Source organism: Schistocerca americana, chromosome 5 (genome assembly GCF_021461395.2).
Source record: "Schistocerca americana isolate TAMUIC-IGC-003095 chromosome 5, iqSchAmer2.1, whole genome shotgun sequence".
NCBI classification, from domain to species: Eukaryota; Metazoa; Arthropoda; class Insecta; order Orthoptera; family Acrididae; genus Schistocerca; species Schistocerca americana.
The window spans coordinates 51220269-51242878 of record NC_060123.1 but is presented as its reverse complement, the minus strand read 5'-3'; the positions used below and the strand labels follow the sequence as shown (position 1 = coordinate 51242878).

Sequence of the window (22610 nt, the reverse complement as noted above, 5' to 3'; positions counted from 1 at the left end):
TAAAGTTTGGAAGGTAGGAGACGAGGTACTGGCAGAAGTAAAGCTGTGAGGATGGGGCGTGAGTCGTGCTTGGGTAGCTCTGTTGGTAGAGCACTTGCCCGCGAAAGGCAAAGGTCCCGAGTTCGAGTCTCGGTCCGGCATACAGTTTTAATCTGCCAGGAAGTTTCACAATTTAGGTCAATTATTTTTAACAGTCAATGATATTTAATAGTTATGCAGTGATAAAGAGGCTCACACAGGAGAGCTGATAAAGCAGTATTCAGATTGTATATCTGACTGAAACCTGTTTCAGTTATCTGAGTCTGCAGTTGTGTGTGAGAGTTGCTTATGTGTGAGTGTGTTTGTGTGTATCTGCTGTAAATGTTGATGAAGGCCTTAATGGCCAAAAGCTTTATTTGAGGCAGTCTTTTTGTTGTGCCTATCTGTGACTCAGCATCTCTGCCATATAGTGAATAACAACTTTCCTTTTCATAATATTGTTACATTCTATCCTGGATTTTCCATTGTTATATTTTCAAATTTTCCTTTACAAAGAAAAAGCCAGCACAATTGCCCCAATTTAATCCTAGTACTACTGAAAACAAGAGTGAAATAAGAATCTGTGTCAGTGGCATTGAGAACCAGCTGAAATCACTAAAACTGAAGACAGCTCCAGAGTCTGATTCAATCCCTATCAGATTCTATACTGAATTTGTGGTTGAGTTAGCCCCCCTTCTAACTATAATCTATCATAGATCCCTCAAACAAAAAACTGTGCCCAGTAGTTGCAAGAAAGCAGAGGTCACACCAACCTACAAGTAGGTCAGTGAAGTGATCCACATAACTACTGTCCAATGTCCTTGACACTGATTTTTTGTAGAATCTTAGGACATATTCTGAGTTCAAACACAATGAGGTACCTGTTTCAGAATGACCACCCCAATGCCAACCAGCATGGATTTCAAGAACATCAATATGTGAAACCTAATTCACACTTAATTATCAATGAAATTCGCCAACAGAGATGTCATTTTATTTCATTTTGACTACCAGTTTCAGCATTCCACTATGCCATCTTCAGGCCCCATATGCATCTCTACAAAAATAAACGATGTAGTCGTACAGTGCCGTATATATTCCTGGATGTTGGGAATTCAAACCCGTGTCCCAAGTCATTAATCTGAAGACTTGATTGCAATCAAGTCTTCATTTTGAATTCATGACATACAGGAATGACTATATTGTTTATTTTTGAGAGACGCAAATGGGGCCCGAAGATGGCATAGTGGAATGTCGAAACTGGTAGATAAAATAAAATAACATGTCAACTACACATCTACTGGTGAATTTCGCTGATAATTGCTTGACCAGCCAAGGTGCTGTGCCCATGATGAATCAACAGATACTAACTCACAATTTTCTCACATGACATACTGAAAGCTTTGGATTAAGACAGGTGATGCACTGATTTCCAAAAATCATTTGACTCAATACCACTCCTATTATCAAAAGTACAATCATATGGGGGTATCAGATGAAGTTCGTGACTGGATTGAGGACTTTTTGGTAGGGAGAATGCAGCATGTTATCTTGGATGGAGAGTTGTCGTCAAATGTAGAAGTAACTTCTGGTGTGCCCTGGGGAATTGTATTGGAACCCTTGCTGTTTATTTTTTATCTTGACAAGATTTCAAAAAAGGGTAAAAATTGACAACTTTTTAAATGTTCAGAAATGTAAAATTGTACACTTCAAAAAAGGAAAATGCCTAGTATCCTGGCCATTATATCAATGAGTCACTGTTGGAATTGGACGCTCATACAAATACCTGGGTGTAACACTTTGCAGGAATATGAAATGGAATGATCACATAGACTCAGTCATGAGAAAAGCAGGTGGTAGAATTTGGTAAAATACTTGGGAAGTACAATCTGTCTACAAAGGACATTGCTTACAAATCACTCGTGTGACCCATCTAGAATATTGCTCAAGCGAGCAGGATCTGTACCAAATATGACTAACAGGGGATATTAAACATATATACAGAAACAGGCAGCATAAACAGTCACAGGTTTGTTTCACCATGGGAGAGTGTCACAGAGATGCTGAAGAAACTGAACTGGCAGACTCTTGAAGACAGGCATAAACTATCCTGGAAAGTCAAGTGGCTTTAAATGGTGACTCTATGAATCTATTACAACCCCCTATGTGTTGCACAAAGGGATTGTGAACAACATAATTAGAATAATTACAGCAGGCACAGAGGCATTCTTCCTAAGTTCCACACTTGAATGGAATGGGAAGAAACCATAATATCTGATACAATGGGACGTACCCTCTCCCATGCACTTCATGGTGGTTTGCAGAGTGTAGATGTACATAGGAAGCAATGGTTCCACATTAATGAAGTTTTAGTAACATAGTATGCAGGTTCTACACTATATTGAAATAAAAATTAATTGATTAGTATTGATTCAATCGGTTCAAAATTTCCCATGCAAATTGCACATGTGACAGTTCACTGAGTGAGTGTATACAGTGTGTTCTGTAGGAAATATTGCAAGATGAGGACATTTGATGACTGCACTTTGCACAAATATGTATGCTACGAGATTTTACATTAATGACAAGGATGTAGCCACATGTTACTAGAGGCACACTGAGAATGGGCAATGAACGAAACTGGTAGTGTGGGGAAAAAAATTATTTGCAGTCTGGTGGAAAAATGTCGTCCTCCAAATTGGTTAATATTTCAGACATTCCTTTCATGTTTCCATTCTATAAAATTGACTATATTTCCTTTTTTTGATCAACCTATATTTTGCTGACCAGATATTTCCCACATTATCTTGTTACTCCTGAAACATCTTTAAGTAATGCATCATAATGGCAATCCATGAAGCCTACTCTTCACAGCCGATGGGTGGATTTATTCCATCACATATTTAACAATATATGCTAGGACACAGTGGAGATTTTTTGAGACAGCCTCTATTAGAGTAATTACAAGCAAAATAATGTAAATGACAATGAGTGAAGATAGCATCAGAATGGGACTGACAAAAATAGTAGAAACCAACACATAAATATTAAGAGAACTGTGTGTTGGTTTCTTCAAGCCATGTGTATGAAAACTGATGAAATGGCAGAAGCACAAGAGATCTCTCTTTCTTTACTTGTAAGCAGATGGCAAAAGTAAGTAAATATTTTAACAAATATCTTATCATTCACTTTATAAGCACAGTGTCCTCCTACAAAAAATATGGCTGTTTCATTTATCAAATGTTCTAACAGTTACCAGTGCAGAAGATGGGATGTAAAACAAAATTCTGAAGAACTCACCTCTGCAAGTTTACTAAAACGCACTGACTTCACAGATGAATCATCACTTTCTGTTCCTGAACTTCTGTCACTTGGGTCTGGTAATTTGATGGGGACATAAGTTGGATCACTCTGTCAAAGAAAACAAAATACACATGTAATAAATGCTTACTGTTTCTAACCAGTGAATAATAACTTAAAAATCTTACACAATGCAGAGGACATTCCTGTATTGGGTGTATGCTCATTGGTAAAAAACTGAGGGAGCTACACAAGGAGAAACCAACACTCTGCAAACCTACAGACACAAACTACACATCCCAGTAATAAGGGAGTGGGGGGACTGTTAGAGTAATGGAATAACAACAGTCATAAAAGATCATAGCATTTTGAGCCACACACATGTTTATTTATTTAGCACTCATATTTGTAGTTAAATTGTAAATATATTTTATTTCAGACAAATTACTAAAATGTCATGCCTACTGTAAATTTTATGTGGTATTGCAGAAATTTAGGGAACCAGTATTTGAGGCAGCCTGCAGAACGATTCTATTACCGCCAACGAACATTTCATTTAAGGGCCACAAAGATAAGATGCAAGAAATTAGGGTTTGTGTGGAGGCTTTTAGACAATCTTTTTACCCCCATTCTATATGTGAGTGGACTGGGAAACAAAATGATTGGCGTGCTCCATATGTTGTCTTGCAGAATATATATGGAGATGAAGATTGTGTAAGGAACTAGCACTGGATACCTCTGTAATCCGTGAAACTGATCTTTTATGTTTGAAATGTAGTGGGAGAACTATGCTGTATGCTTGTGCTGTAAGTAGTTATTCCTTTTTAATGGATGATAATATTTATCAGTTGATGAATAATATGTCACAATGTGACTGTAAAACTTGAATGCCACAATAATCACATTGTGTGAACTACAGTGCACCTGGAAACATCTTTGATTTTCTGGGGAACATTGGAGACCCATTAACAGGACACACAACAAAAGTCAGGTATGCAGATCTTATCAGTAATAGTAACTGCCAAATATTTTAATTTACGATTCCTTTGCAAAATACAGTTTGTGACCATTATGTGATATCAAGTGACGAATCAACAACATAAACCAAAATTCTGATAAAAATTACAGTGACTCTCAGAAAACGAATGCATGGGTGACAAATTCATTATATGGACAACATTCTAATGAATTTTAGCAAAGAAAGTCAATCAGAACAGCTATATCCAAAGCATGGAGATTTTAAGCTCAGTGTACAAGACCAAACTAATTGAATTTGATTCCAAAATGTCTTGCAGTTACAAATAACAACTGTACTCATAGCTCTACTAGCCGAATGATGTTACAGTGCCTGTAGTCAGTGGCAAAAGGACATCAGAGATATACAGCAAGATCAGGTGTGAATTAGTTGCAAAATTAATGTTGGAACTTCCACATACACAACATACAATTTCTTGCAATACAGTGCCAATTTTTTTCAATGCATACCTACTAGAATTTTGCAAAATGAAGAGAATAAGTTGCAATGGAACTGAATTATACCAACGGACTTCTAAGTTGACAAAATCAGCAGACAGACAATGGCATGTTACACAAGACTGTACAGGACCTGTAATAATCTTGAGCACGATTTATATCACACACACACACACACACACACACACACACACACACACACACACACACACACAAAATGAAAATGTAAGAGAACTGGAAATACAAATAGTGCTCTGGATGGTTTTGTAAAAATGTGTACTCACATAAACAAGAACCACAAAATTCAGCCCATAAATCAAAAATAAGGTGCTGCAGTGCCTAAATAAAACAATGGAAAGACCATGAAGGAATAACAACCACGGAAAGGGTAAATTGCTACTCAACACATAGAAGATGTTGAGCCCCAGAGAGGCACAATGAAAAAGACTGCTAAAACAAGTCCTTTCAAAATATGAAACACACATTCGCACAACCACAACTCTCACACACTCAAGGTACTGTATGTGGGTACTGGGGCACAACTGTGACTGCATCTGATATGAGCAGCAATCTGACAGGGTGGGTGATGAGGGTAAGGAGGAAGCATGGCGGGGAGGGGGAGGGATAGCAGGATAGAGGTAGGGGAAGATGCTGTGCTGCCTGTGGGAGTGTGCAGGGACATGTGACAGGATAGGGCTTCCATGTGCAGCATTGGAAGGCTGTGCTGGTGAGAAGAGAGAGAGGGGAGGGGAGGGGAGGGGGAGGGGAGGGGAGGGGGAGGGGGAGGGGGATGGGGAGGGGAGAGGGAGAGGAGAGGGGATAGGAGAGGGGAGGGTGGAGGTGGAGGGGGGAAGGGAGGGGGAGGGGATAAGAGTAGATAAGGGGAAAAAGACTAGTGCGTACATCGGTGGAACAGAAGTCACGTGTGGCACTGGAGTAGGAGCAGGAAAGAGGATAGGTAAGTAAACGTCAGAGGCCAGCACAGGTTGAGGCCACAGGGGGATACGGGAACAAAGAGTATGTAGTAGGGAGACTTCCCACTGGCACAATTCAGAAAAAGTGGTGTTGGTAGGAAGAATCCAGATGGTGCAGGCTGTGGAGCAGTCATTAAAGTAGATCATGTTGAGCATCATTTTCAGCATCTGGGTGGTCCAGCTCTCTCTTGACCACAAATTGACAGCAGCTATTCATGCAGACAGACAGCTAGCTGGTTCGCACGCCCACATAAAAAAGTGGCATTGTGGTTGCAGCTTCATTTTAGATCACACAACTGCTTTCACAGGCAGCCCTGCCTTTCACAGGGTAGGAGATGCCTGTGACGGGGCAGGAGTAGTTGTAAGACCTGTCCCACTCCCTGCAAGCACCCACAGGCAGCCCAGAATCTCCCCCCCCCCCCCCCACCCTGCTATCTCTCCTCCTTTCCATCCTACGCCCCTCCTTACTCCCAACACCCACTTCAGCAGAATGCTGGTCAGGTCAGATGTAGGTGCAGTCTGGTCCCAGTGCCTGGAGACAGTTTCCATGTATATGTGAGCTGTGCTTGTGTGTGTGTGTGTGTGTGTGTGTGTGTGTGTGTGTGTGTGTGTGTGTGTGCATGTTTTTTATTTTGGAAGAAGGACTTTGTGCAATAGCTTATATTTTTCAGCAGTCTTCTTCATTGTGCCTCTCTGCGAGTCAACATCTCCTTTATGTGCCGTATACCACCTTGTATATCATGTATTCATTATTTATTTTTGGTTGTTGTATGGCCTTCGTTGAACCACTTTAGTCAGTTATACAAAGGTTTATACAGGTAGTTGTTATTTAATAATATGACACAGTTCAATAACAACTCAATAAGACAATTCAATAGTGCAGTGGTTATACAGAGATGATTATAATTTATTATTATATGGTGAGAGTTTTGTCCTTCTGTCTGCCCAATAGTTCTTCATTCTTTCAGATATTTTCTTTCTTTTTTCATCTGTGATCACTCTTCCTGTAGCCCTTTTATTGATCTTCATTTTCAGCCTGGTTTGTGTGTCTTGCAGAATTCTGGTTTTCTGTGTTTTGTTTTTGTTACATCATATACTGTAATTTTGGAGTTCCTTCATATCTTCCTTGTTCCCTGTGATCCATTTAATGTTGCTCTTACTATTCCACAATTTTTCTATTATTCCTTTACTAATTCTGTTTTTTGGGGTTATCATATGTCCTAAGAAAGACAAACGTTTCTTCCCCATAGTGTTGATTACTGGTTCTATTTTCTTGCACACTGTTTCATTTGAAGCTATTCTCCAACATCCATTTACCTGATATGGTTTATTCATGTATGACATAATTATTCTTCTACCTATCTTTAGTATTTTGTCAATTTCTGCTGTATTAGTTGTTATGAAGATGGTTTCAGATGCATAAGTTATTTCTGGTCCTGCGTGTTTTATAATGTTTCAATTTTGCGTCTACGGAAAGGCTTTTTTGTTATCTGTGTTTTTGGTAATGTAATTTGCTTTCTTCAGCTTTTTAATTCTATTTTACCATTATGGTATCTTATTTAGATTTTAAGTTATGATTTCACCTCAATATTTAAATTTATCAACAATTTTGAAACCTTGTTCTCCTGCTGTACATTTATTTATTTATTGCTAGTGGGTGGAAGTGAACAACAGATGTTGAGCACGGATGCAATAGAAGGTACATCCATAACCATGAAAGTGCTCTGAACAAAATATTGCGTGAAAGTGCAATTTTTAACATATCAAAACAGAATTCTTTGTCCTAAGTTTTAGAAGCAAAGAAGGGGTAAAAGACTAGCAGATGTGGTGGTGGAATAGAAGGCATGTGTCGTGCTGAAGCGGGAGCGGGCAAGGGGATAAGTAGGTGGAAGGCAAGGATTGTGAAGTTTGAGGGTCTCTTGACCACAGTTTGGCAGTTCACCATTCAGGTGGACAAACAGCTTATTAGTTGTCGTAGTGGTACAGTAGTTTGCAGCTTACACCCTCTAGTCCTGTCACAGGCAGCTCCTACCCCATCAAAGGCAGGACTACCTGAGAAAAAAGTCATGTGATCTACAAGCTAAGCTGCAATCATTGTTCCACTTTCTACATGGTCGTGACAACTAACAAACTGTCAGTGAGCACAAATTGCTACCAGCAAACTGTGGCAAAGAGACAGATGGACCAACCAGTTGCCTAACATGTTGCCCAACATGATGTGCTTCAACAATGACTGATGCACAGCCTGCGTCAAGCAGATTCTTTCTACCAACACCAGCTTTTCTGAATTGCGCTCTCGCTACAACATAACCTTCGTACCCCTAATGCCTCTGGCCTCAATCTTCACTAGTCCCTATCCTCCACCTACCTACCCCTTACCCGCTCCCAAACCACCACTACACATGCACATATCCCACAGACAGCACAGCATCTTTCCTCACCCTTCACACTGCTATTTTGCCCCTCCCCTCCATAGGTCACCTCCTTACCCCACCACCCATCCCCAGCAGACTGCAGCTCATGTCAGATGCATCACAGTTGGGCCCCACTGCTTGGAAACATAGGACAAGGGTTAAATGGTTATGCACAAATAGTACTAAATACTCTGCAAACACTTACTCTAACAGTGAAAAGTTCACTCCGCCTTTAGAAAGGATTAAAGTTTCACACACTCCACCTGATTTGTATAATTTCCACACATTAAAAAGCCTGCTTGTGACGGTCACAGGAAAGAACAGGAAAATGTGGCATTATTAACCAGTTTTAATTCCCAGGTCGACCCGAAGGAGGGCCCTAGCCACACGGCATTTCCATTTCCATTCCAAGTATATAAACACAAATTGTTATCACTTCCTTTCCTGAATGAATCATTCACTCTACAGTGGATTAAAACTCTGCACTTGACTGGGACTCAAACCAGAGACATGCAATTGTCTTGCTGCTGTTCCATCTTGAGTGTCTGTCCACAAGCAGAGGTGGGCAGGGGTGGGCACAGTGCACAGACAGAGAGCCAGGCCTAAGGATACACGACGGTAAGCCTCGACCAAGTATCTGTGGGCAGGGGTGGGCAAATGGCACACATACACAACAGAATGAGACATGAACACAGTGCAGTAGGGCCACCTGGTGTGTAGCCTTTACTGCCTATGCCTGCCCACAGTGCCCATGCTCCAGATTATAGTATTGGAACAGCCCGTCTTATGCTGTAGGTAAGCCATTCTCCATGGTGTCTTCTTTTCCAGGAGTGCTAGTCCCGCAATGTAAGAGAGACGTTCTGGAAGAACTGAAGCTGCGAGGCTGGTCTGTGACTCTTACCTAAATAGCTTAACATGCAAGAATATTGCACACAAAATGAAATGTTCTGTCTGAGTCTTGGTCTGGCACATAGTTTTAAGCTGTCAGAAAGTTTCAACATTTCCATTGTTATTCATCATCTTCATGATTTAACAAGACCAATAGCACTAAAATATTTCTGTAATTATTAGTGGCCTGTTCCAAGAGAAGCAAAATCAGTACTATGTAAAAGTACCTCACTCACAGTAACCTCCAAAAAGCAGCAGCAGTGTGCTTTGCCATTAGAGAAATAGTCACCCCTGCAGAAAAGGAGTCATTTGACCAAACTGCACAACTTTCACTCTGCATAACTACTCCAAATTTGAAATGAAAACTAATCACTTACACACTAACTCTTACATGCTTCAAACCGGATACACCATTTACATCTTCCACTGATTCTTCTCTCCAGACTTCCACATGAAATATTGCTGCTCACTGAACTCCTTGGGCATGCTATGGCATCATGCCAAAATTGTGCATATTCCAAAAACCTGTTCACAATCACAGATCACTTAACAAACTAACTGAATTTAAACTGGAAAGAACAACATTCTGTCCAGGGACAAAAGTGACAAAACACACTGTATAATTTTTATTTCTTCTAGACAGAATCACAGTAACATGTTTTTTATCATGAGTGGTTTTGGCTGTATACTGCCACCTTCACAAACTACAAAAGAAAAAAAAGAAGAGAAAAAAATAAAAATCATTAAAATTTTGCAAGTTCTATTCACAAGTGAGGTAAAATAACATTTTATGCTTCAGTGCTGAAGGAATTAAAATGCAATGGGCAATGTATTTGCTAATATGATTCTTGCATACCGGCCCTTTTCACACAGTGGTATTTCTTTGCTTTTTGTGTTATTTTTGTGTGGAATGGATTATGATTTGCTACAATATTCTGACCAGCAAGACTACTCTAGTACATACATAGTAATCACTGTAAAAACAGTATTTTAATACAATTTAGCATGACTAAGTCCAGCCCCGCAAATGACTCTCACAGCTCTTTTCTGTAATACCAGTACCCTATGTAAGTCACCTTGGGCTGTTGCACCCCATGTCTCTAGTCATTAATTAATGCTTCAGGAAAATAATAAATGATTCTGATTCCCCCTTTCTCCACAATTTCTCAGTTCATTTTGCTTTAATGCATGATGAAATCAACAAAAAACAATTTCTTGAGGCACTAAACTGCAAATGGCTCTCCCCCAGTTTTCTTTGTACAGTGTACAGAATTAACTACCTTAGGCACAAGTGTTAGGTAAAAGGCAATCTCCAAATCATTCAACTGAAGTTAGTTTGTAACAAAGTTTCCTCTTCACCCAGTTAAGCATGATTACATAATGCAGGCAACAGGGTATATACACTTATTGTATGTTTCAGTATCTACAAAGAAATGCTCTTACTAGTCATTAATGCCAGTCAGTACTGAACTTCAAAAACCTCTGCTTATAAATAAATTAAATATCTGAAAAACTACCAATTAATAGCACTTACTGTAATGATACATTATAGCAATTTTATCATAAAAATATTTTTGGATTAATAATACATAAATTTAAACAAAGGAACATGTTGAATCTTACCAAACTTGTATTTGCTTCCGAGTAGAAATTTTCATCTTCCACATTGGGATCAATATACTGAAAGGAAGAAAAAACATACAGAATTTCACAAAAACACAAAAATATATGTAAATCATTACTCTCCTTGCTCTGTAACACAAATACATCACTGGCTGGGCAACTTAGAAATAATTGTACAAGTTGATGTGTGTACTATCGCGTATTTCTTATAAAGCACAAGATTTCTAACAGGCCAGAATCATTCACAGCAGCAACACAATTTTCATGAGTAATACAACTAAAATGTGATTTTATGTAATCATTTATAATTTAAGCTAATTAGTCTTCTAATAATACACTACTACCTTTAAATAAAAAGTATAATCACTGATTGTGTGAAGATCCTGATTTCAATGAACACAAAGTACAGGTAAAGATTGGTTGAAATTTCACAAAGGAAATAGATAAAAATGCCTAATGATATTTGAATGCCACAGCTGAACAAATCCTTTACGCAACACAGTCTCCATCCTATTACTTCTGAAAGCAAAATGCAGAAGTCACATAAAACTTGGACAAAGTGGAGCTCATCTCATACTCTGATCCATACTGCAAGTATCCAAACACCTCACCATTCGCTATGTGTCCTATAACATCTTCACAATAATACTGGAATACTGTATACAGGTACATTTGAAAGGGAAATAACTATCCTCAGCTTTCGGGACTGTTATTCCTTGTGGAAGAAAGATGGATAGATTCGGGAAAACTGACTTGGAAGGAGACTCTACCTCCTTCCCAAATCTATCTCATTCCTCTTTCCTTGCTGAGGAAGACATTAACAGTTCCAAGTTTTAGAAATCGTTTTTGCTTCCTTTCTCCACCTCCACTGTCAATCAGCAGTGTTCTAATTTCATCTCCTCAACGTAAACACTGACCAACTACTCTACTCCTTGTAATTATACAATTCTTTAAAGGAAATTCCCCCTTCTGTAAGAATAATATTATGTACTCATGACAACTGCCATCACAGTGGTCAAGGAAGCAGCTCATTTTACACAGCTGCCTTGAGAGATATCAAGAAAGGAAACATTGTAGGACAAAGCAACGTGGCATACAGGAAGATTAAATGTAAATTACAATAACTAAAATTTACAAGTGTTAACTTTACAAACCAGGTGGATAAGGACAGTTGGACGCTAATTGATAATGTTTTCTTTGTGAAGCTCAAAGTAAGAAAATAACTTTTTAACCACTACCAAATGACCTCTCTGATCATGATGCACAGTTAGTTCGGATAAATAACATATCACCGTACAGTATGGATACTCCTCAGTGGAAATCAGTTGGAAAAATTAATGACTCCAGGACAAATGTTTTTAAGAATAGCTTACAGGAGATGACACGGGATGTAATTTATAATGAACCATATGCTAACATAAATTTTAATCTATTTCATTATTCACTATTTGAAAATACCTTTCCACATAAGGCAGTCCGAAAAAACACTAAAACAATGGATCACTGGATGGATTAATGCATCTTGTGAAAGGAAAAGGGAAATGCATCTTTTGGCAAGAATAAGTAGCAATCCTGCAGAAGTTGCACATTACAAAAAATACTCAAAATTACTAAGAAAGGTTATTAAAAACACACACACACACACACGCACGCACGCACGCACGCACGCACGCACGCACGCATAACTGCAGTCTCAGGCAACTGAAACTGCACTGCGAGCAGCAGCATCAGTGCACGATGGGAGTGGCGGACTGGATAGGGGTAAGGAGGAGGAGAGGCAGGATAGTGGGGGTGGCGGACAGTGAAGTGCTGCAGGTTAGACGGAGGGCAGGGAAGAGGTGGGGAAGGGTTGGGGGGTTGAGGAAAAGGAGAGAAATAAAAAGATTGGATGTGATTGTGGAATGATGGCTGTGTAATGCTGGAATGGGAACACGGAAAGGGCTGGAAATGCGACGACTGTGACTAGTGAAGGTTGAGGCCAGGAGGGTCACAGGAACATAGGATGTATTGCAGGAACATTCCATAACCCTCCTTGCCTCAACCTTTGTTAGTACCTGTGTTCACTCATCCAGCCTCTTCCCTGTTCCCATTCTAGCACTACACAGCCATCATTTCATCATCACATCCAGTCTTTTTATTTCTCTCATTTTCCGCTACTCCCCCCCCCCCCCCCTTCCCATCTCTCCTCTGCTCTCCATCTAACCTTCAGCACTTCACTGTCTGCCATCCCCACCATACGATCCCTCCCCCTCCCTGCCCCAGCCTCCTCCTTACCCCCACCCAGTCGCCACTCCCATCGCGCACTGGCGCTGCTCTCGCAGTACGATCTCAGTTGCCTAAGACTGCAGGTGTGTGTGTGTGTGTGTGTGTGTGTGTGTGTGTGTGTGTGTGTCGTTTACTATTGATGAAGGCCTTAATGGCTGAAAGTTTTAATTGTGAGAGTCTTGTCTTTTTGTTGTGCCTATCTGCGAAACACAAGAAATGGTAAACAAAGTTCCTAAAAGTATTATTATTGGTTTTCTGCGAATGGTCTCACCCTCAATTTTAAAAAGGCACAATGTACTTAGTTCTGCGCATCTAGAGGTACTACACCAACCACAGGTGTAACACATTGTGAGGAAATAATAAATATGGTAGAAACTTCAAAATTCTTAGTGGTCCTTATTGATGAGAATTTAAATTGGAAAAACAACTTTTGGAACTCCTAAAACAACTAATTCAGCCACATTTGTGCTTAGAACCACTGCAGATCTTGAGGAGAGGGAAATCAGAAAGCTGACATATTTTCCATATTTTCATTCAATAATGTTGTATGGAATAATGTTCTGTGGTAACTCATCTTTAAGAAAGGGAGTCTTCATTATGCAAAAACATACTGTGAGAATAATTTGTGGTGCTCGCCCCCCCCCCCCCCCCCCTCCCAACCCCAAAATCATCTTATAGACACCTGTTTAAGGAGTTGAGCATTCCAACTACTGCTTCACACTATATTTATTCCCTCAACAAGTCTGTTGTAAATAATCCACTACAGTTGAAGAGGAACAACCACATGCATAATTACAGTACCAGAAGAAAAAAGACATCCATTACTCCACATTAAGGTTGTCTTTAGCACAAAAAGGGGTGCACAATGCTGCAAAAAAAATTTTGATCATTCACCAAGTGATATAAAATGATTGACAGACTGCAAAGAATAATTTGATAACAAACTGAGACAGTTTCTCCTTGACACTCCTCCTTTTCCATAGAAGAATTTCTGTTATTGTAATGTGTAAAAGGTGGTGGGTAGGAGCTACTAACTCACATCTGAATATATTTTCTTTGTTACATATACACTGAAGTGCCAAAGAAACTGGTATAGGCATGCTTATTGAAATACAGAGATATGTAAACAGGCAGAATGCAGCACTGCGATCACCAACACCTATATACGACAACAAGTGTCTGGTGCAGTTGTTAGATTAGTTATGCTACACAGGCAGGTTATCAAGATTTAATTGAGTTTGAACATGGTGTTACAGTTGACACACGAGTGATGGGACACAACATCTCTGAGGTAGCAATGAAGTGGGGATTTTCCTGTATGACCATTTCATTTCATGAGTGTATTGTGAATATCAGAATCCAGCAAAACATCAAATCTCTGACATCGTTGTGGCCAGAAAAAGATCCTGCAAGAACAGGACCAATGAAGACTGAAGAGAATCGTTCAATGTGACAGAAGTACAACCCTTCCACAAATTGCTGCGTATTTCAATGCTGGGCCATCAACAAGTGTCAGCATGCAAACCAATATACAGACTTTTGGAGCTGGAGGCCCACTCGTGTACCCTTGATGACTGCACAACATAAAGCTTTATGCCTTGCCTGGGTCTGTCAACACCGACACTGGACTGCTGATGAGTGGAAACATGTTACCTGGTCAGACGAGTCTCGTTTCAAATTGTATCGAGCAGATGGACATGTACGAGTATGCAGACAATCTCATGAACCCATGGACCCTGCATGTCAGCAGCGGACTGTTCAATATGGTGGCTCTGTAATAGTGTGGGGCATTTACAGTTGAAATGATATCGGACCCCTGATAGGTCTAGACGCATCTCTGACAGATGAAAAGTATGCAAGCATAACACTTGCACTGACCACCAAACTCCCCAGACATGAACATTACTGAGCATATCTGGGATGCCTTGCAACGTATTGTTCAGAAGAGATCTCCATCCCCTCGTACTCTCATGGATGTATGGTCAGCCCGGCAGGATTCATGGTGTCAATTCCCTTCAGCACTACTTCAGACAGTCAAGTCCAAGCCATGTCGTGTTCAGGTGTACCAGTTTCTTTGGCTTTTCAGTGCGTGTGCGCGTGTGTGTGCGTGTAAATGACTGCCGGGAGTGGTGGTCAAGAGAATGTATGGTCGTAAGAAGACTGGGCCCCAGATGGACACATGGCACTTACAAAGCAGTTCCCTCAAAGACAGCTCTGAGCAAGATGCCCTGTAGCATGGATCCCTCTGACCTCAAACCATCGCCATTTGTGACTTCAGAGGTGTCAAGTGAGAGCTCATTGGAGGGCAGGGTGGAAGTCTTTTGTGTTTTCTGATGAAGTAGGTTTTGCCTTAGTGCCAGTGATCGCTGCATGTTGGTTAGGAGGAGGCCAGTTGAGGACCTGCAAACAACCTGTCTGCATGCTAGACACACCAGACCTATACCTGCAGTTATGGTCTGGGTTTCGATTTCATATGACAGCAAGAGCATTCTCGTTGTCACCCCATGCATCCTGGTTGCAAATTTCTACGTTAATCTGGTGATTCAACCTGTTGTTCTGCCTTTCGCGAACAGCATTCCAGGGGATGTTTTCCAACAGGATAATGCTTGCCCTCAAATCCATTTTGTAACCCAACATGCTCCACGGAGTATCAACATGTTGCCTTAGCCTGCTCGATCGTAAGATCTGTCTCCAATTGAGTAAATATGGGACATCATCAGACAACAACTCCAACATCACCCAGAAACAGCATTAGTTGTCCCTGTATTGACTGACCAAGTGCAACAGGCTTGGAACTTGATCCCTCAAACTGACATCTGCATGCATACTTGCATTCAACATTTTGTTGGTTACTACAGTAATTAATGTACCTGCATTTCACGTTCGCAATGGCTTATATCGTGCTTACATTAACATGTGATGTTGCACTGTTAATCACTTAAATATGTTACCTTGACAAATGTATTCCTGAAATTTCATTACTCTTCATAATTGTTTTTTGGTACTGTAATTTATTTCAGTCAGTGTATTCCAAAATATAATAGAAGATGAGGAGGAAGTCTATGGTAAAGAAATAGAATATCCATGGGCATCCACAGAAATTTCTCCAGGGTAAAGAACATAAGGGGGAAGGGGGGGGGGGGTGCAAGACTCTAAACTTGGCAATATTTATATAATTAAGTTGGGGCATTCTGAGGCATGTCATGCCACGAGAACTAAATTTTATACATAATGGTTATATGCTCACAGGAAATTACTGCTAGAAGTGTATTTGTATGTGTATGAGAATTCTGTAATGAATAAAAGCTCTATACGCCAGATTGCAGGTTGAGGGTGGAGCAAGAGCCTCATCTTATCCCCTCCCCACTTTGCAGACATTTAAGAGATAATCCAATAATGCAGTCAAAACTTCGCAGAGCACTGAATGATATGAGCTGAAACAAGTGAACAGGAGCCAACAAAATACCCTTGGGGATATCATACTCTGAGAGACGTGTAGGGACAGGAAGTTTAATTGAGTTGGTGTAAAAGATCCATGAAACTAGTACCACACCATTAGATTTCCAGAGAAGCATTACTATCACATTGTCAAAGAAAGCACAGGTGCAAACTATCAGATAATTAGCCAGACAAGTCATGCTGTAATAGAATCGGTGAAAGAACATCCTTGCAGTGGGCATGGTGTGACTGCTTCATATACAGTATCTACCTCAACCAATCATGTAATGTTATTTTGTGTGTATGTCCATGGCAACACCTAGAATTGTCACAGCTCCACAGATGACTACTGTTTTCACCTGCAGCCATTTGCAGTTGAGTTGAATGTTGGCAACAGTGCTGCCAGCTGTCAGGGATCTTCTATTGCTGACTCTACTATAATTAATTGCTGACCAGCATAATAAGAGAATAGGACAAAAAATTGAAGACATCTGCACAGAGATGAGTTTTGTTTCAGGAGGGGTAAGGTGTCTGATAAACAATTATGAGACTGCACTTTGTAGTGGAAGGTAGATTGATGATAGATCAGAATGCCTTCGTAGTATTTGCAGACCTAGAGAAAGCCTCTGACAGTGTAAGGAGGAATAAGATCTTCACAATCCTTGGAAGACAATGGCTAAAGTGCAGAGACAGAAAAAATCTACATCTACAAAACATAAAGGGGAGTAATAAAAGGTTAAGGAGACAATACAGCTGGTAAATACCTTCCACTACTGCTGACAAACAATTCCTTGCTTCATCAGAGGAGAGAGGGGGATAGGTTTTGGAAGGTCAGAAAGGACAGCATGCCTCTAGACGAGGACAGGTGTGATGTGAGGACAAGGGAAGACAATGATGAAGGGAGACAGAAGTGTCAGAGACAGTAAAAGGTCAAAGATAATATACTGGTAAGCACTATGCCAGCTGTGGTTCAGAGGCAACAGGGGACATAGTGACACATAAAGAAAGATTGAGAAGAAGATATATGATAAGTGCATTTAACATACAGAGGTGTACAAAAACCATAATAACTGGAGGGAATCTAAATTAGATTGAAAATCGATGGAGGGAGGGAGGGAGGGAGGGAGGGAGGCAGGGAGGGAGGGAAGTGGGTTGGACAAATGGTGCAAGGGAATAAGGCAAAAGGGTCAACAACAAAATTCTTAGGTCTGTCTTAAACTGCGGATCAATAAGTGACTGTTTGCCAACCATAAGGTGCATTAATGAAATGTACATATTCATTAACATCCATGCTGCAACAAATGATAAAAATTAGGACTTTGAAAATATAGACAAATTCTGGAATGCTGCAGATACCACAATGGGATACATTCTAGAACAACACCTGTAAATCTTACTGGGTGGATAAGTAGTACGGAAAGTGAAGTTTCTTGTGGCGGTCTTCTTTGTAGCAGTGGTTTAAAAGAAAAACATCTTTTGCATGCTACAAATAAAGTTTTTATTTTACTTCTGGACCCAGACAATACTGCTGTGCATTACCCACCATGTAAAAAGTCCAAAAAAAATGAAAAACTGTTATTTCAATTATGTGAGAAACATAATATTCAGCCAATGTCCACGCAATTCAGACATCTGCCCAGAAAATAAACGACAATAATGATCAGCAGTGTCAAACTTTTTTATGACAGGCTTATAAATTTCATAAAAAACCACGCACCAATCAGCATTCAACAACATGGTTTTAGTAAATCTTTATCCACCCAGACAGCAATTTTTGAACTGTTGAACCACATACTGAAATCAATTGACCAACATAATATAGCTGCAGGTATCTTCTTAGATCTCTCTAAAGCCTTTGACGTACTAGATCATAAAATACTGCTTGCTAAATTGGAAAGAAGAGGAATAAGAGGTGTGGCTCACAACTGGCTATGCTCTTACCTACAAAACTGCAGACAGAAGGTATCACTTCAATACAATATTAATGTACAGAATAAAATAAATAACACAGTTTTCCTCTCGGAGGAAAGAACAATAAGATATGGTGTTCCCCAGGGTTCTGTTCTAGGGCCATTACTTTTCCTCATTTACATAGATGATCTTGTTGAACGTATGAGCCCACAAAAAACTATCCTGTTTGCTGATGATACAAGTATAGTGTTGACTGGATCTAGCCCTGAATCCCTTCAGACAATATCTGATAACTCTATGAAAAAACTTTCTGAGTGGTTTAACAAAAATGGCCTAATTGTTAATAGTGGGAAAACTGTATGTATCAACTTCCATCTAATTCCCACATCCAGTCAAAAAACTATCCAAGTAAAGTTAAATAATGATAAAATTGAAAATGTAAATGCAACAAAATTTTTGGGCCTATGGGTCCAACAAAATTTAAAATGGGACACACATATAAACAACTTATCAAAGAAACTCTCATCATTGTGCTATGGACTAAGAATACTAAAATCTACTACAAGTAAATCCACACTAATGCAAGCATACCATGCGCAGTTCCACTCATTGCTCTGCTATGGAATCATCTTTTGGGGAAATTCAACTCACAGCACAAATATATTTAAACTACAAAAAAGAGCACTGAGGATAATCTGTGGCCTCAAAAAGCTGGAATCCTGTAAATGTCAATTTATAAAACTTGATGTTCTAAGCATCCCATCCCTATTCATTCAAGAAACAATCCCATTCACCAGGGAATACCTCTCAAGAACAGGCAAATTAATCCAAAACAATGATATACACACTCATTATACCAGAGGGCAATCTAATATCCATCAAATTTTTTCAAGGACATCATCATACCAAAAATATATAACTCATCTGGGTGTCGTATTACACAATAAAATTCCAGAACAAATAAAAACTGCTCCAGATCCAATATTTAAAAATAAACTAAAGGCATTTCTGACAAAGCACTGTTCCTATTCAGTACAAGAATTCCTGGAAATGAAAAATTATAAAGTTCCTTTGTAAAATACTGTGATTAGAGTAAAACATTCTGTAGGCAAAATAATAACCTAATTTCTACTATACACAACTATGTTTCAGTTTCACATTCTCTGCCAGGGGTTTGACTAACTCACTTCATGCCCTGGAATGAGAAATGTTGTACTTACTATCTTCCCCACTCTTCCCACAGTGCTACTCTGCTACCCACTGACCCTACACAATATCCTTGTCCATCCGTACTCAAACAATTTTTCAACTCGCTTTTGAATGTACAAGTACACATCCTAATAGTATTAAAACTTAATTGTCTGTGAAATCTCAATGTTAATTTCATGTTTAATGTAGTTTTTAAATGACATTGTCCTTCTGTTGTGTTTCCAGTTGGCATTTTCACTATTCTGTAATCTCAGTGATTATTTGTGTAAATTTAAAGTAGCACTACATTGCCTACATGTTTCTTAGTTCCCCATGTAAATTTTTTGTATCTCTGTATGTGAAGTTACTATATTTACTTTTTTACTATATTTATTTTTTTAAATGATATTTGTTAAGAAAAATGACTTGTCCTATATCATGTGTACTTTGTACAATATGTGATCCACAGGATAAATGAATAAATAAATAAATAAATAAATAAAACCTCTTAACAGAAAGAGCAACAGAACAGCTGTCTATTGATTCACCTCTGTGTCTTGATTCACCACCAAAAACTACAGGAAAAAGAAAATTATTTCATGGAGCTAGCACAACCAGTAGAGGAGGACTCTGAAAATACAAAAAGACAATTGGTACACACTGCAAAAGATATAAATAGATCAAAATGATAAGGAAACATGTTTGGTGGAATGAGAACTTAGAACAGACATTGAAAGATAGTTCAAATGGTTGGAGAAAATATTATGCATCCAAGAAAGAAGACCAGCACATACTTGCAACCCAATGATCAAAAACAGGAAAGAAGATATGCTCTGAGAAACTGAAATATCAAAATTAGCTACTGACAAAGATACAGCAAAACTATCAATGAAATGTGTTCTGTGAATATTATAGAAATATTAAGGGTGGATATAAGGACACAAACAATATCCCTGTCTCCAAAGGAAAAATGGAACCTTACCAACATCAAATGGAGAAAGCCATGACATCCAACAATGAAAAATCCAGGGTGGAATAATAACAATATTATGACAAGGATAGAGTGCTACTCATCATTTAATGAGGATGTTGAGTCACAGACAGGCACAACAAAAAGACTGCTAAACAAGGTCAAAAGACCTTCTTCTGAATTAGACAATGTGTACACACACACACACACACACACACACACACACACACACACAAACTGTCTCTGGCTGTCAAGACCAGACTGCAAGTAACAGCGCATGATGGGAGAAACAGCACATGATGGGAGAAGCAATCTAGGTGGTTGGGGTAAGGAGGAGGCTGGGGCAAGAAGGGGGAGGGATAGCAGGGTAGGAGTGGAGAGCAGCAAAGTGCTGCTCATGGGAGCATACAGGGACAAGGTGGAGAGAGGGTATGGCAGCTAGGTGCAATCAGGTTAGACAAAGTGCATGGATGGGGGAATGGAAAAGGAGAGAAACAAAAATACTCAGAACATGGGTACATTGGTGGAATAGAAGGCTTTGTAGTACTGGAGTGGGAGCAAGGAAGAGGTTAGGTGATTGAAGGACAATGACTAATGAAGGCTGAGGTGAGGAGGGTTACAGGAACAGGGGACACATTTCTGGGAGAGTTCCCACCTATGCAATTCAGAAAAGCTGGTGTTGCTAGTAAGGACCCACATGGCACAAGCTGTGAAGCAGTTACTGAAATGGAGAACATTGTGTTGGTCAACATGCTCAGCAACTAGGTGGTCCAACTTCTTCTTGGCCACAGTTTGTTGGATGCCATTCATGTGGACAGACAGCTTGCTGGTTGTGAAGTCCATGTAGAATGCAGCACAGTGGATGCAGCTTAGCTTGTAGATCACATGACTGGTTTCACAGGTAGCCCTGTCTTTGATGGGACAGACGATGCTTGTGACCAGACTGGAGTATATTGTGGTGGGAGGTTATATGGTATAGGTTTTGCAACCACATCTCTTACAGGGATATGACCCATGAGGCAATAGTTTGGGAGTAGAGTTTGAGTACGGATGGACAAGGATATTGTGTAGGGTCAGTGGGTAGCAGAGTAGCACTGTGGGAAGAGTGGGGAAGATAGTAAGTACAACATTTCTCATTCCAGGGCATGAAGTGAGTTAGTCAAACCCCTGGCAGAGAATGTGATTCAGTTGCTCCAGTTCTGGGTGGTTCCTCTGTGGTCAGGTGGTGGGACTTACGAGATGGTGGGTGACTGGAGAAATAAAGCATGCAAACTTGTTTCTGTACAAAGTTGTGAGGGTAATTAACAGTCTGTGAAAGCCTCAGTGGGACCTTGGTATATTTTGAGAGGGACTGCTCAACACTACTGATGTGACAGCTACGGGTGACTAGGCCGTATCGAAAGGACTTCTTGATATGGAATGGACAGCAGCTGTCGAAGTGGAGGTATTGCTGGTGGGTTTGATATGGAGGGAGGTACTAATGTAGCCATCTTTGAGTTGGAGGTCACATCATGGAAGATGGCTCACTGGATTGAGGAGGACCATGTGAAGCAAAAGGGGGAGAAGGTGTTGAGGTTCTGGAGGAATGTAGATAGGGTGTCCTCACCCTTGATCCAGAATACGAAGTTGTTATCAATGAATCTCAAGCATGTGAGGGGTTTGAGATTCTAGGTGATTAGGAAGGGTTTCTCTAAATGTCCAATGAATAGGTTGGTATTGGATGGTGCCAAGCAGGTGCCCATCGCCATACCCTGGATTTGTTTGTAGGTGATGCCTTCAAGGAGAAGTAATTGTAGGTGAGAATATTGGTTGTAGTGACCAGGAAGGTCACCACAGTTCCCAATGCCTGACGGATTCTAAACCTACTACTGCTAGGAGTAATTGCTCTGCAGCTGTTCACATACTGAGCAGAGTGCTACCAAAGTACATGCAATGCTCGAGTGACCTTGAAGTAGCCAATCACGGCTCAAGATTCAGGACATACAGTAATGGCCGCAATGCGAAACACTAATCAGCTCAATATCACTGCCTGGCAAGGATTTTAGTGAGCAGTGGGGCAAGCAGCAATGGTGCAGGCTAAATGGACCAGTAAGATACAGGGCATTTGACTCATCACTGCTGTGCCATGCCAGTGAGCAGCAAGCCACG

At 40.1% G+C, this 22610-nt stretch overlaps 1 protein-coding gene across 1 annotated transcript in view; it reads right to left on the bottom strand.

The window, feature by feature from the left end:
* LOC124615821 (solute carrier family 35 member F5) overlaps positions 1-22610 on the bottom strand; it is a 171321-nt gene that overhangs the window by 93126 nt on the left and 55585 nt on the right. Inside the window, exons 3-4 of the mRNA XM_047143961.1 lie at positions 10691-10747; positions 3319-3429 (exon numbers count right to left, since the gene is read on the bottom strand). Coding sequence (XP_046999917.1) covers positions 3319-3429; positions 10691-10747 — 168 coding nt within the window. The remainder of the gene's footprint in view (positions 1-3318; positions 3430-10690; positions 10748-22610) is intronic.